Here is a 15,174-nt window from a genome sequence, read left to right on the forward strand (position 1 = left end):
TTTTGCCTCGAATGAAGTATTATTTTCTTTCAATAAGGAAACGAAGCTGTTCACAGAAATTAAGATGTAGTCTCGACAATGCTTTGTGCACTTGCAGACAGACTAACTGTATTGGCCATGCAAAATAGTCCCTCAGTCTATCCAAACAGGCGCCGGAGTATGGTGGCTAGGGAGTTTTCAAAGTAAATTCATTGCAGATATAAACCAAATTGTGACAATAATAAATATACTTAAACTTCCACAAATTACCCTCCAGCCCCCTTGAAACAATTGCCATAATTGATTAAAGAAAATCCCAAGGCTTTTTATACATATATAAAGAACAACAGGGCAGCCAGGGAGAGGGTTGGCCCACTCAAGGACAGGGGAGGGAATCTACGCGTGGAGCCAGAGGATTGGGTGAGGTATTAAATTAGTATTTGCATCAGTATTCACCGAAGAGAAGGACTTGATGAATGTTGAGCCTGGGAAAGGTTGTGAAGATAGTTTGAGTCATGTTGAGATCAAAATGGAGGAGGTATTGGGATTCCTGATGGGATATACCCCAGAATACTGAGGGAGGCGAGGGAGGACATTGCTGGGGCCTTGAGATAAATCTTTGTAGCCTCACTGGCTACAGGGGATGCCCCAGATGATTGGAGATTAGCGAATGTTGTTTCTTTGTTTAATTAGGGAAGCAAGAATAATCCAAGTAGTTACAGGCCGGTGAGCCTTACGTCAGTGGTAGGGAAATTATTGGAGAGGATTCTTCGAGACAGGATTTACTCCTAGTTGGAAATCAATTGACTTATTAGAGAGAGGCAACATAGTTTTGTGAAGGGGAGGTCGTTTCTCACTAGTTTGATCAAGTTTTTCGAGGATGTGACGAAGATGATTGATGAGGGTAGGGCAGTGGATGTTGTCAGTAAGGCCTTTGACAAGATCCCTCATGGCAGATTGGTGCAGAAGGTGAAGTCGCATGGCATCAGAAGTGAGCTGGCAAGTTGGATACAGAACTGTCTCAGTCATAGAAAGCAGATGGTAACAGCGGAAGGGTGCATTTCTGGATGGAGGGCTGTGACAAGTGGCGTTCCTCAGGGATCAGTGATGGGACCTTTGCTGTTTGTAATATATACATGTATATATATATATATATATGTATATGATTTGGAGGAATATGTAACTGAATGATCAGTAAGTTTGCTGATGGCGCAAAGGGAGGTGGATTTGCAGATAGTGATGAAAATAGAAGATAGAACAGTACAGCACAGTACAGGCCCTTCGGCCCTCGATGTTGTGCCGAGCTTTGTCCGAAACAAAGATCAAGCAATCCCACTTCTTATCATACTGGTGTGCTCCATGTGCCTACCCAATAACCGCTTGAAAGTTCCTAAAGTGCCCGACTCCACTACCACAGCAGGTAGTCCAGTCCACACCCCAACAACTCTCTGAGTAAAGAACCTACCTCGGACATCCATCTTAAATCTCCCACCATGAACCTTATAGTTATGCCTCTAGTAACAGCTACATGCACCCGATGAAATAATCTCTGAACATCCTCTTTATCCCCCTCATCATCTTATAAACCTCTATTAAGTCGCCTCTCATCCTCCGCCGCTCTAAAGAGAAAAGCCCTAGCTCCCTCAACCTTTCCTCGTAAGACCTAGCCTCCAAACCAGGCAGCATCCTGGTAAATCTCCTCTGCACTCTTTCCAATGCTCCCACGTCCTTCTGATAGTAAGGTGAATAGAACTGCACACAATATTTCAAATGTGGTCTCACTAACGTCCTGTACAGTTGCAGCATAACCCCACGGCTCTTAAACTCAAACCCCTTGTTAATAAACGCTAACACACTATAGGCCTTCTTCACGGCACTCTCCCCTTGAGTGGCAACCTTCAGAGGTCAGTGGATATGTACCCCAAGATCTCTCTGTTCCTCTACATTCCTCAGAACCCTACCGTTGACCCTGTAATCCGCATTCAAATTTGTCCTGCCAAAATGAATGACCTCGCACTTATCAGGGTTAAACTCCATCTGCCATTTTTCGGCCCAGCTCTGCATCCTATCAATGTCTCTTTGCAGCCCACAACAGCCCTCCACCTCATCCACGACTCCAGCAATCTTGGTGTCATCAGCAAATTTACTGACCCACCCTTCAGCCCCCTCCTCCAAGTCATTGATAAAAATCACAAATAGCAGAGGACCCAGCACTGATCCCTGTGGAACACCGCTGGTAACTGGTCTCCAGTCTGAAAATTTTCCATCCGCCACCCCGCTCTGTCTTCTATGAGATAGCCAGTTACTTATCCAATCGGCCAACTTTCCCTCTATCCCACACCTCCTTACTTTCTTCATGAGCCGACCATGTGGAACCTTATCAAACGCCTTACTAAAATCCATGTAAAAGACATCAACTGCTCTACCTTCATCTACACACTTCGTTACCTTCTCAAAGAAGTCAATCAAATTTGTGAGGCAAGACTTCACCTTCACGAATCTGTGTTGACTTTCCGGGATTAAGCTGCATCTTTCCAAATGGTCATAAACCCTACCGCTCAGGACCTTTTCCATTAACTTACCGACCACCGAATTAAGACTAACCGGTCTATAATTACCAGGGTCATTCCTATTTCCTTTCTTAAACAGAGGAAAAACATTCGCCACTTTCCACTCCTCTGGAACTATCCCCGTGGACAGTGAGGACCCACAAATCTAAGCCAAAGTCTCTGCAATCTCATCCCTTGCCTCCCAAAGAATCCGAGGATATATCCCATCTGGCCCAGGGGACTTATCGACACTCAGGTTTTTCAAAATTGCTAATACATCTTCCCTCAGAACATCTAACTCCTCCAGCCTATCAGCCTGCATCACACTCTCATCCTCACAAACATGAGGACCATCAGAGGATACAGCAGGATACAGATCAGTTGGAGACTTGGACGGGGAAATGGCAGATGGAGCTTTATCCGGACAAATATGAGGTAATGCATTTTGGAAGTTCTAATACAGATAGGAAATATACAGTAAATGGCAGAATCCTTAAGATTATTGATAGGCAGAGGGATATGGGTGTACAGGTGCACAAGCCATCGAAGGTAGCAACGCAGGTGGAGAAGGTAGCCAAGAAGGGACACAGCATGCTTGCCTTCATCAGCCGGGGCATTGACTTTAAAGATTGGCAAGTCATGTTGCAGGTTTATATGATCTTAGTTCGGCTGCATTTGGAATATAGTGTTCAATTCTGGTCGCCACACTTCCAGTAGAATGAGGAGGCTTTGGACAAAAGAATTACCTGGATGTTGCCTTGCATGAAGGTATTAGGTATGAGAAGAGGTTGGAGAAACTCAGTTTGTTGTAACCGGAACGACGGAGGTTGTCGGGCGACCTGGTAGAAGTCTCCAAGATTATCAGGGGCGTGGACAGAGTGTAGAGTCACAAGCTTTTTCTCAGGGTGAAAGAGTTAATTACTCGGTGGCATAGGTTTAAGATGCGGGGGAATGTTGAATGGAGATTACGATGCAAGTTTTTCACTCAGAGGGAGGTGGGTGTCTGAACTCGTTGTCTGCAGAGGTATTGGAAGCAGATACGATAGCGACATTTAAGGAGCGTCTTGACATATACATGAAGAGGATGTGAATAGAGAGATATGGTCCCCGGAAGGGTAGGGGGCTTTAGTTCAATCAGGCTGCATGTTCGGTGCAGGCTTGGAGGGCAGAGTGCCTGTTCCTGTGCTGTAATTTTCTTTGCTCTTTGAATAAGCCTTCCAGAATACCTACTACATCTTTGTACTAGCTTTCTGTGCTTTTGCACATGGAGTCCCAAGTCCATCTGTGTTGCAGCTTTCTGAGGATTTTCACCCTTTAAGTATTATTTTGTTCTGTGCTCTCCCATCCAAAATGAACAACTTCACGGTTTCCCACAGATACTTAATTTGATAATTATTTGGCCACTTACGTAACCTACCAGGCTCTCATTGTAAACTGTTTTCGTCCCTGTCGCAACATGCCTGCCCACGTTCTTTTCTGTGTTGCCTGTAAATTCGGCTAAAGTGCAATCGTTTCCTTCCTGCAAATCATTAAAATATGTTACAAGTATCTGCTGTCCCAGCACTGTTCCTTCCGAAACCCCACTGGATACTGGTCGCCAAAATGAAAAAGAACCCCATCTCCCTGCTCGCTGATTCCTGCCCATTAGCTAATTCTCTATCAATGCCGAGTTACTGCCTCCAAAACGGTGGGCCTTTACCTTCGGGCTTTAATCTTGGCGAGATACGTTGTGGAATCCCTTGTCGAAATCCATTCTGGTTGAGAATTCGTTGAAAACATCTGTAACTTCTTCAAATGATCCAATAACAACTGGCAAGAGTGAGATAATCACTTACTTTAGAGTAGATTTTATTTACATCTTTACCCACCGAAACAATGACCAATAGGCAGTGAACTTCGTATTTTTATTATTTATGACCTGCTCATCGATCATGCAGCGAGCTTACGAATGAACCATTGCACATTTCTAATTTCATTGACAGAGTACAAAGAGTTACGGTTGGTGAATGGAAAGCATCGCTGTGAGGGGAGAGTGGAAGTGTTCTACAATGGCACCTGGGGAACAGTGTGCTCGGACAAACTGGATAACCATGATGCAGAAGTGATTTGTAAACAGCTACACTGCGGCGCCTTTTCTTACATTAATTATGACGCTCAGTTGTTCGGGCCAGGAACCGGACCCATATGGCTTGATAATATTGAGTGTAATTTAAATGAGAGAACGCTTTGGCAGTGTCAGACAGACCCTTGGGGTAAACACAACTGTCAGCACTCGGAAGATGCGGGTGTTGTCTGCTCAGGTAAGCCAGCACACGTATAAATCATGTAGCCTTTTCAGACATTGGTGCCCAATTCAATTATATTTTCCTCCTGCTAACAGAATCCATCGTGGGTAAAGAGGAAGTCGACAGGCCACCGGAATGCGTTCGCAAATCAGGTGTTTGCATTTCTTCATTACACTGAACATTTGAGGTATTCGTGGCTTTAGGAATGGAGATGTCAATAATAGTTTCTATTTCCAGATTTGGGACTACCTGTGCGCTTGGTTGGAGGAGACAACAACTGTTCAGGGAGAGTAGAGATATTGTGCAATCACCTCTGGGGCACAGTATGTGATGACCCATGGGATATTGAAGATGCCAATGTCGTTTGTCGTCAGTCGGGTTGTGGTTCCGCTCTATTTGCCCCAGGAGGGGCCTATTTCACTCAGGGTGAAGGTGATATCTGGCTAGAAGAGGTGAAGTGTACTGGAATGGAATACTTTCTCTCTGACTGTCCTACATCATCGTCCGCACAATCAGATTGTAATCATAAAGAAGATGCCAGTGTGATCTGCTCCGGTAAGGGTCCAGACACGTGATGAGTTTGTTTTGTTCGGTTAGAAGGAGGCAGAGTTTTTTCATAAATGAGTGTCAGCAGTTCCGTGTCTTAAGATAAACTCTAAGGTATCAATCTCATGACTTAATATGCAATGCCTTCCACAGGACCCGAGGCCGCACTGACAGATTCCCCATCCTCAACTGCAGGTAATGTTCCTTAAAATCTTTACAATATCTTGAATATTATTCCTGTTCTTCACAGTGCTCGCACTAGCGATACTCATGTTATTGACATTCTCTTGGCATTGTAAATTTAAAAGAAAATATTAGTGTTTTCATCAGTGATTTACTTTTGTTTGAGAAATGCAATCGTTGTGTCTATTTCTTAAATCCCTCTGTGATTTTCCGCTTAAGCACAGGGAATTGAGAAGACTCCCATACCTGTTGTCATCTGCATTACACTCGGAGTTTTGTTAATCTGTGAGCTATCAGCACTAATGGCTGTCATACAGAGAACTCTAAAAAGGAAAGGTGAGTTTCATATCTTACCTCTGATCTAACACTGGACCAGTCATCATATTTCACATCCCGGACAGTCTGCATTTATTACACTTTTCCAGAGAGTCTGAGTTGACAACGTGAGAAATACATGTTAATCTACTAACTTCCTTTTTTTAAATGTTCAATGCAGTTGTTGATTACGATGAAGACAAAGAACAAAAAAAACTGGAACACATCAGCACAGAGAGCAGCATATGTAGAGGAAACAGGCCTAACGTTCTTAGACGATATGCCTCTTCCTCAATGCAATTATGGAAATGTAAATTAGTTGCAAACTTCATATTCGTTCTCCAAGATCACACAGTGTACTCGATACAAAATAAGTTACTTGTTGTACCGATGAATCACATTTGCTTCAATTAAAAATTCACATGTCACTCATCCTTTCCCACTCGGGTTCCATTCTTCTTCTTCTTCTCATTCCTAACGCGCAATAATATACAAAACATTCCAATTCAACTAATATATAATATTAAAAACCACCCTGAATATGGATAAACTGATCATTTTTCAAACTGACGAGATAAAACAAAGAACAGTTTTGTCCTCATTCGCCCGTCAAAACTGATACAGTCCGCAGAGTTCAGCCGGTGTCATACGCAATCACTTCGCACAAGCACATACACATGCAAACACATTTAAAAAATATACCTATTACATACAAATAGTCTCCTCCTTATTCAAGCTGACTGGCTTTGTCAAATCACTGTTTTCCTCGGTTTTCTTTACTCCTGTTACACATGAGAACCCGTCCTGCACTACATTTCTCCTAAGCAGACTCAGTAAAGTGTAAAATCCCTCCGGAATCTGGCTTGTAAATTCTGGGAGAATGATAATGTCCGGAGCATGAGGCGCGCCTGAACCTCAAACTAAATGGAGCAAAACTTCAGAAGTTTCCAGAGTTTAAATCGATGATGGAACATGGTTTATGATTATAACTAAACCATGAAAAAAAATCGAAATTTAGAAATGGTATCAATAAATATCAATATATGTGAAAATAATTAATGTTCTTTGCTCAACGGAACACTTGAGGAGCTGATGTCCAAGTTAGGATAGTTTGTGGGGGGCGGGGGGGGGGGGGGGGCGCGGGGAGGGGGGAGAGGCGGGGGGGGGCGTTCTGTACAGACAATTTTTCTCACTTATTAGACAATGGGACTGGTCAAACTGCACATTATCTTTATTTTTCATAGAACAAATGTCACTTTCATTTCTCAGAAACTCACAGTGGGAAGTGGTTCAACAAAATATTCCTTTGTCAATTTCAGGCGTGTTGCATTCACCAGTGAAGAATTATTTCTGAATCAGTGTTGATTTTCTTAATGAATTGCAGGTCCTTCTTCAATATTGCTCCATGAATAGCATTGCAACTTAAGCTCCATCTTAATTATGAATCATAAATATATAAGGCAGCAACTTTCAGGAAATACATAAATCAGAGGCAAAGGCAAATAACTTCAATTAGGAAATATATTTTACAGCAAAGAGCCAGAGGCTGACACACTGACCCTATTTCAAGATAAACAGGAACTGCTCCTCTATTAAGTTAAGGCGCAATTAAGCACAACCTCAGATGTAAACCCGGGGGAATGTACTGAAAATCAATTCACTCTTTGCTTCCTGAAACAGATGCCGTCACTGGCGCCAGTGGTCCACCTGCTGGCTCGTATCAAGGAATTTATGAAGAAATTGAGAGTATTCCATCTGGCAAGATTTTCGATGAAACTTGTGGCTCAGGTATTTATACACATTCTGGCTGATCGCGAACGTTCACTGAAGGAATGCCCTTTCCACTGAAATTCCCATTTCCAATTGAAAATTCACCGAAATGACATGATCAGCAGTATAATCAGTATGCTCTTGTGATGGAATACTTTCACATTGAGCGTCTCCATGAAGATGAGTGCAGAGAGAAGTGATGGGTTTGGGAAGATTGCCCCTGCTCCTTCCTGTCTTATTTGAACAAAAAACAAAGAACAAAGAACATTATAGCACAGGAACAGGCCATTCGGCCCTCCAAGCCTGCACCCACCATGCTGCCCGTCTTTACTAAAAGCCCCTGAAATTCCGGGGACCATATCTCTTTATTCCCATACTATTCATGTATGTGTCAAGATACACCTTAAAAGTCACGACAGTATCCAATTACACTCCCTCCCCCAGCAACGAGTTCCAGGCACCCACCACCCTCTGTGTAAAAGATCTGCCTCGAATATCTTCTTTAAATGTTGCCCCTTGCACCTTAAACTGTTCCCTCAAGTAAATGACTCTTCAACCCTGAGAAAATGCTTCTGACTATCCACTCTGTCCATGCCTCTCATAATATTGTACACTTCTATCAGGTCGCCCCTCAACCTCCGTCGTTCCATTGAGAACAAACCAAGTGTCTCCATCCTCTCCTCACAGCTAATGCTCTCCATACCAGGAAACATCCTGTAAATCTTTTCTGTACCCTCTCCAAAGTCTCCACATCCTTCTGATAGTTTGGTTGTAGACAACGATAAGGAATCCCTTTTCCTATTTCTCACTCAGCAGCATACTGACTACTTCAGGTGTCTGAGCTGTGAAGAGTAACTTTATTGACTATAACATAATTCAGTCACTCCCATGGCGGAATGTGTGTGTGTGCCTGTGGGGTGGGGTGGCGAGGAGGGGGGAGGGGTGTGGTGGGATGAAAGGGGTAAGCGAGGAGGGGGGGAGGGGCGAGGGGGGGTGGTGTCGTGGGGGGAGTGTGCTGGAGGGGGCGGGAAGCTGGCTGCTACGGAACAACAAACAAAAGAAGTTCTATTGAGGAACATATAGAACCATACAGCACAGAAACAGGCCCATCGAGCCACCGTATGTATGCCAAATGGCAAATACTAAAGCATATTAATTCCATTTTCCAACACTTGGCCCATAACCCACTATGCCTTGGCGATTTAAGAGCTCGGTCAAATGCTTCTTAGATGTTGCGAGAACACTTGCCTCCACCACCTCTTCGACATTTGTTCCATATTTCCACCACTCTTTCAGCAAAACATATTTCCTCAGATTTCCTCCAAATCACTAACTCTTCACCTTAAATCTCTGCCCCGTGGCCATCGTCAGCTCAGCTATGGAGGATCATTACTGTGTTCTACCCGATCTATGCCTCTCATAAGTTTGTGCTCCTCTATCAGATTTTCTCTCAGTCTCCTATGCTCCAGGGAAAACACACACATCTTATCGAGTCTCTCCTCACAACTGAAACGTTCCTTCCTTGTGAATCTCATCAGCACACCTATTCGTGCAATCATGTCCGACTGAAAGGCAGACAATCAAACTGCACACAATCCTTCATCTGTGCCGAAACAATGTTTTATAAAGTTGTACCAAGAACTCGTTGTTCCGATATTCCATGTCTGGCTAATGAAGGCAATAATTCTGTACATCATCTTCACGATAATATCGATGTGTTCTGCCACCTTTAGGCAACTATGGACTTCTACACCAATGCCCCTTTGCTCGTTAATAATCCCCAGTGGCTGACTGTTCATTGTGTATATGCTACCTTCGTTGGACCTCCCACAATACATCAGCTCATATTTATCAGAATGTGTAGTTAATTTAGGATAAATTATACAATTATCCATATAAAAATAATCATGAGATTATTTCCAGTGCCGTTAAATTCATAGAATGTTGTTGCAGGAAACAAATAGCAAGGGAAAATGTACTTACAATGCATAAATAATAATATAATCCGCGTGGGAGTACAAAAGAATAGGAATCTCCACTATATCGAGAAAGGGGGAATGATTCAGAGCAGATGGAATCAAAAGGTAAAGCAACAGCTGGAACCGAGTCACTTGAATGCAATTGCCTTTTAGATCGCAACTAGAATGGCAAAATAATAGATGGGAGGAGCCAGCTGAGGGACAACATAGATACCTTAGGAATGAAAAAGTCATTATATTTAGGAAGGTGCCCTATGTCGATCCTCAGAAAATTTGAAATGTTGTCCCGCAAAGAGCTGCGAATATATAAGCTGTCAAATATGTAAGAAAAAGTCAAGTATGAATGTCACATTGTGGACGAAAGAGACATTGTTTGAATTGAAGCTGAAGGAACAAGAATGCACGAAGAACATGGAAAGCTGGAGATGGAGAAACCAAGAAAGAAAACAGGATGGTAGGAGGCACGAGAAACAATGAAGAAGGCAATGAAGTTAAATTATATAGCAAACCAGAATAATATTGCAACATATTGTATCGGATATTTTAGATATTTCTGTCAGAAGTTAGTGAACACTGCAATGAAGTAAACGTGAAAATCCTCCAGATGCCACATTCTGGTGCCGACTCGCCTATGACATCGGAGAAAAAAATAGCAGACTACAAAATCGAGAAAGATCAAATGGCCATAGCACTAGAAGTTCAGGTTAGAAAACAAATGCAATCACTATCTAATTGTGAGGATTTAGAATATTCGTAAGTTAGATAAGCTGAAAGCTTATCCAATGACCTAAAACATGACAGTGGCGACATTACATCTGTTAAAAATATACAAAGCAAAAAGTGTGCAATATCTGAATTCTACCTGATAATTAATAATGACTATATTTGAAATGTGTGATGCAACATGTCCCTTGCACAACAGACAAATCATCTTTAGGTTATTAGACAAAATACAATGGGACACCTGCTAAATGAGAAAATACGACACAAAATACAAACATATTGTGATTAGTAAGTGGACTTCGAGAATGAAAACTACGTATGCCTCAAATGGTAGATGAGATGATCACCAAATTGATCAACATTTCAAATTCCATTTGATAAGCTATTGCATCATTACCTCATGAAAATGCCTCATGTATGCGTCAGCCTTTGTTCAGGTGCCAGCACTGTTAGGCAGCGCTGGTTTCAACTCATTCTACAGAAGCAAGGCTAAATTATCAGTGCGATTATGAGGGAAAGATCCACATACCGAGGGCAAGAAGTGGATGAGACGTTCAAAACGTTCAAATATACGTTGGTATATTTCAATCCAAATGAGAGGTCCATGTTTCCCCTCTCATTTTGGACTGAAATATACCACAGAACCAAACTGAAGCAGGGCATGGCAATTTTCCTGGTGCTTTGGCAAATATGTTTTCCATCATGTTTCATCACGTAATCAGACCATCACACTTAATTGTTCGCATTTAATTGAGTAAATCAGCTGTCATGTTTTGTTTGTTACATCAGTGTTTGAACATAAACAAATTCCTAAATGGCCGCAATAACTTGTCAATGCCGTCTGGCTAAGAGCATACAATGTTAATGCAGATATTATGATGATCTCTCTGGTCACAGTTTAGAAAGCACTACCTACGAGTCTTGCATAGATATACAGAATGGCAGAATGCGGGACCTTGTGTTTCACAAGCATCCATGCAGAACAGAGATTTATGATACAAACATGGGGATTAATCCTGCACTTCCTACATTTGTCAATGAAACTGAATTCCCCCCCAGGGTGGGGATTTCAACATTCGGGCAATAATAAATTATAACCTTAAAATTTGTGTTCATTCGTGACTCTCTTCGTTTCTTTGCAATGTGTTCATAATGGAAGCACCTATTCTGCGATTTGTCTTATCCACCTGAAAATTCTGAAATTCCAGAATCTGATATTTAATATTAATTGTCCAATTATGTGCCGCAATATCAGTTCAAAGACACTTACGCTCTATTTTGGGAATGAATGAATAGGTAAGAATACATTAACGCACTGAAATATAGTATGATGCATGTATCTGGGTTTTCATTCCCACAGTCACTGCCGGCGAACTTACGTTAGCAATTATAAACAACTCCGTGCGGTCGGGGGTGGGTGTTCGCTCTGAGAGGATTCGTCATCAGCATACACCGCTCAATGTCTCTATATGAAAAACATACATTATGCTTTATAATCTGCAATCATTCCCTTTGTTTGGAAGAGGTCTAACACTTACAGTATGTCGCCTGCAATAGGAACGGCTTTATTTGGACAGTGTTGCTCTGATCAGAAGGTGCGGATAATTCTCCTTGAACTATTGTATTTCTGTGTATTTAAGTTTATGACTGAAAGGTGCCCTATTAAATTTCCAGTATAGTGACACAGGAACGATGTACGTACTGGGCGCTCTGCCCCTACATTTCAAGTTATCTCCCCAATGATAAATCATTTTGTCTTCAGCAGTTTCTGCTTCCATGGATTCCCTCAATCAGATCGAATATTACACCAGTCACAGCTTAGGTAGCACGGATCTGGGATCAGAAAATCCAGCTTGGAGCTCCTCCTGCTTTCAGGGTCAGTATGACTTCAATTTTGTGACTGTCAATTTTGTTCCCTTACCCAACTCCAAGTCCCCCCCCCCCCTCACCCCCCAAACCCCCCACTACTCTCTCTCTGCTATCGAATAGTATCAACTCAGCATCAAAACGACCAAACGGTCTAAGGGCGCTGCCATGAACGCGCAGTGATGTAGTGGTTAAATTTAACAATGCTGGAATAATATACATCTGACACATTATCAAACTGACTGCACCCAGCGGTAAAGGAAATGAAAAAAATTTTCGACTTTCTGCCAGAAAAAATAAGAAATGCCTGTTCGTATTTGATGGTTGCTACATTGTGATCCTTGTGCCTTCCAAATTGAGACGATCCGAACACCAGTTAGCAAGCTGCAAACTTTCTTGATGTTCTCATCTTTCGACACATAAGGTCAACGTTCATCAATTTTCCTGTGCTCAAACCCGGGTAGATTGACACAAATATGGTCATTTCTGTGTGTGCAGTGTTAGCAAGAATTTTAATGGAAATCTCTATTTCATTGCAGATCCGGTATTGGGCGATTATGATGATGCTGAGACTGAAGCATATGGGACAAGGGTAGGTAACTTGTTGATGAACAGAGATCCTGATCACCGCTTCACAGAAAGGACTGCTGACGGCGATCTCTCTCTTCTTGGTGAGTTCAATCACTGACACTTACCCAGTAAAAGTGATCTGTGTAAAAAGGCTGTTTTCAATTCAATTCTAACCAACGGCCAGAAAATTGAGAGGCAACCTCCAAAAATATCTGAGTTCGCTGGGCAGAAGGTGTCGTTGCAAAGCGCCAGTTGTACTGGAGACGATGTCCATGGTAAGATATTTGCGGTACACTTTCAATTTAAACAGACTCATCCCCAATACATCTTGTGTAACATAAACTATTCAGCACAAGACAGTCTTATCTTACTGGAGATGTGAAGAACAGGTTGTAAGTTACATAGCCTGATTACATTCCAGTAATTGCAGGCAGTCAGCAAATCCGCTGTTTAATTGGAATACATATTGCCGAGAAAGAGAATGAAACACCAGGTTTATCAGGGGACGATTTGAGATGGTGTAGTTCTTGTTTGCTGTTAAGGCAATGGATATTTTCAAGTATCAGTGGGCCCTCTTCTGTATCCTTTCCCGTCTCCTCAAATGGCTCAGCTGGGGAAAACAAAGCCATTCCATTGGAAACTTCGATCGTTACTTTCCGAATCAGTTTTGCCCCTGCAATCACATTTTATTCTCCATACACCTGAGTTCATTGTTTTAAAAAAAACTTTAAGGTCGAATCTTCCTGTTGTTCCTGGAGTATCATCGATCCCAGTTCATCACCAGCCAGATTTTTTTTCTAACCCCCCCTCCATTAATTAAGCACGCTCTCTGCAAACCTTTCCAGCCATAGATCTTCCCGTACATCCTGGCCATTTGGAAACCCCGCAATGAAATCCCGACGTGATTTGTGGCTGAAGGCCACTCTACCGCTCTTTGTGTCTTGAGGTCACAATTCCAGGCATAACTTTCTAAAATGCAATGACTTTGCTATCTGCCTGATTTTGCCATTATGCTGCTTTATGTAAACATTTGTTTGCAAGCACTTCTCTGTAAGTTATGAGAAATGTCTGGCAGTCAATTGTTTAGAAAAATAAGAGTTGCATTATTCCTTCACTCCCATCATAACACTATACTCTTTATCTCATCACAAAACACAGCACTCATAACAACACAGATCCCACTCAATTGTCATCCTCCTAGTTTGGTAAGAAAGAGTGCTTTCGCCCTGACAGTTACAAGTTGTGTGATTCCCGTGCAGAAGGCCAACGACCCTGTGCCTGAAAATGAAGAAAGATCATTACCAACCGGTTAACAACAATGTTTAATTATCTCTTCCAATGTTTATGCGGCGGTGATGAGATTGTGCCGTGTGTGGTTTCTGTCGCTTGTGATGTGACTCCATCCATTAGCTAAGGTTAAAATTATGCGAGCGAACAAGTTATGTATTGATTAATCAAAGATATTTGAGGTGAACAGGTTCAGATTGACGAGTAAAGATGAGAATTATCATGTCCTAGTGGCGGTTGGAACTTTTTTTATAGAGCAAAAGAAAATGAAGATAGACAACGTATGAACAACTCAGGTCAAAAGCACGCTTTAACCTCGTGTTTGAAATGTAATCACTCTTGACATAACGGACATGGGGACGCCGTTTGCACTACACAAACGGATAACTTGATTCAGTGAGAACGACAAGATCAGTTGCTAAATGGGATGGCTGATTGAATGGCAGATAATGGTCAGATGCTGGCAAACTACAGGATAATTCCTCTGGTCTATTTGAAATTACTTCTCTGGTACTTCACATTCAGTTCCGTTGACATAATGCCTTAACTGCCAATTCTGCTCGCTAAGATGGCTTTCACATTTGTCAGCGTAGGACTTCCTCGCGATTGCTTTGGCGTGTCAACCACATATTTAAAAATAAAGAAACATTGAGTTGGGAATTGACAGATGAGAGATCGACCAACTGAGTGGTAATGCACATCGCCCTTACTCTCGCTTTTTTCTCCATTCCAGGTAAATGTCAACGTCTAATCACAACAGATAAGACAGAACTTCAGGATGCGTTCTGAGAAAATTGTCATTATCTTAGCGAACTGTATGAACATGCTGACTACGATTGTGTCGATGCGAATTTACCTTTATTTCAATTAATTACCATGATATTTTGTGCTGAAATAACTGCAGTTCAATTTTCTCCTTTTTTCAGATTTTGTAATGCAGATGTTGAATTAAATTTTTAAACAGCGTTAGTTTTAAATAATTTAGTTGGTTATATTAATAATGAAAACTATTGCTCTGTTTGCATACGTTATCTCTACTACAAAACTGCGAAACTTGTGTATGAATGAAAGGCATCAAGGAATATCAACTGCTTTGTATTTGAAACCCCATTAAATACGTTG

At 41.9% G+C, this 15,174-nt stretch overlaps 1 protein-coding gene across 1 annotated transcript in view; it reads left to right on the forward strand.

The window, feature by feature from the left end:
* The window catches only part of LOC144487985 (scavenger receptor cysteine-rich type 1 protein M130-like), a 37,257-nt gene extending 22,416 nt beyond the window's left edge, over positions 1-14,841 (forward strand). The window contains exons 6-14 of the mRNA XM_078206017.1: positions 4,511-4,828; positions 4,909-4,965; positions 5,051-5,368; positions 5,513-5,554; positions 5,762-5,878; positions 7,538-7,645; positions 12,735-12,787; positions 12,950-13,040; positions 14,786-14,841. Of these exons, the coding sequence (XP_078062143.1) occupies positions 4,511-4,828; positions 4,909-4,965; positions 5,051-5,368; positions 5,513-5,554; positions 5,762-5,878; positions 7,538-7,645; positions 12,735-12,787; positions 12,950-13,040; positions 14,786-14,841 (1,160 nt within the window). The remainder of the gene's footprint in view (positions 1-4,510; positions 4,829-4,908; positions 4,966-5,050; positions 5,369-5,512; positions 5,555-5,761; positions 5,879-7,537; positions 7,646-12,734; positions 12,788-12,949; positions 13,041-14,785) is intronic.
* The last annotated feature ends 333 nt before the right edge of the window (positions 14,842-15,174 follow it).

Source organism: Mustelus asterias, unplaced genomic scaffold (assembly GCF_964213995.1).
Source record: "Mustelus asterias unplaced genomic scaffold, sMusAst1.hap1.1 HAP1_SCAFFOLD_1182, whole genome shotgun sequence".
Lineage (NCBI taxonomy): Eukaryota > Metazoa > Chordata > Chondrichthyes > Carcharhiniformes > Triakidae > Mustelus > Mustelus asterias.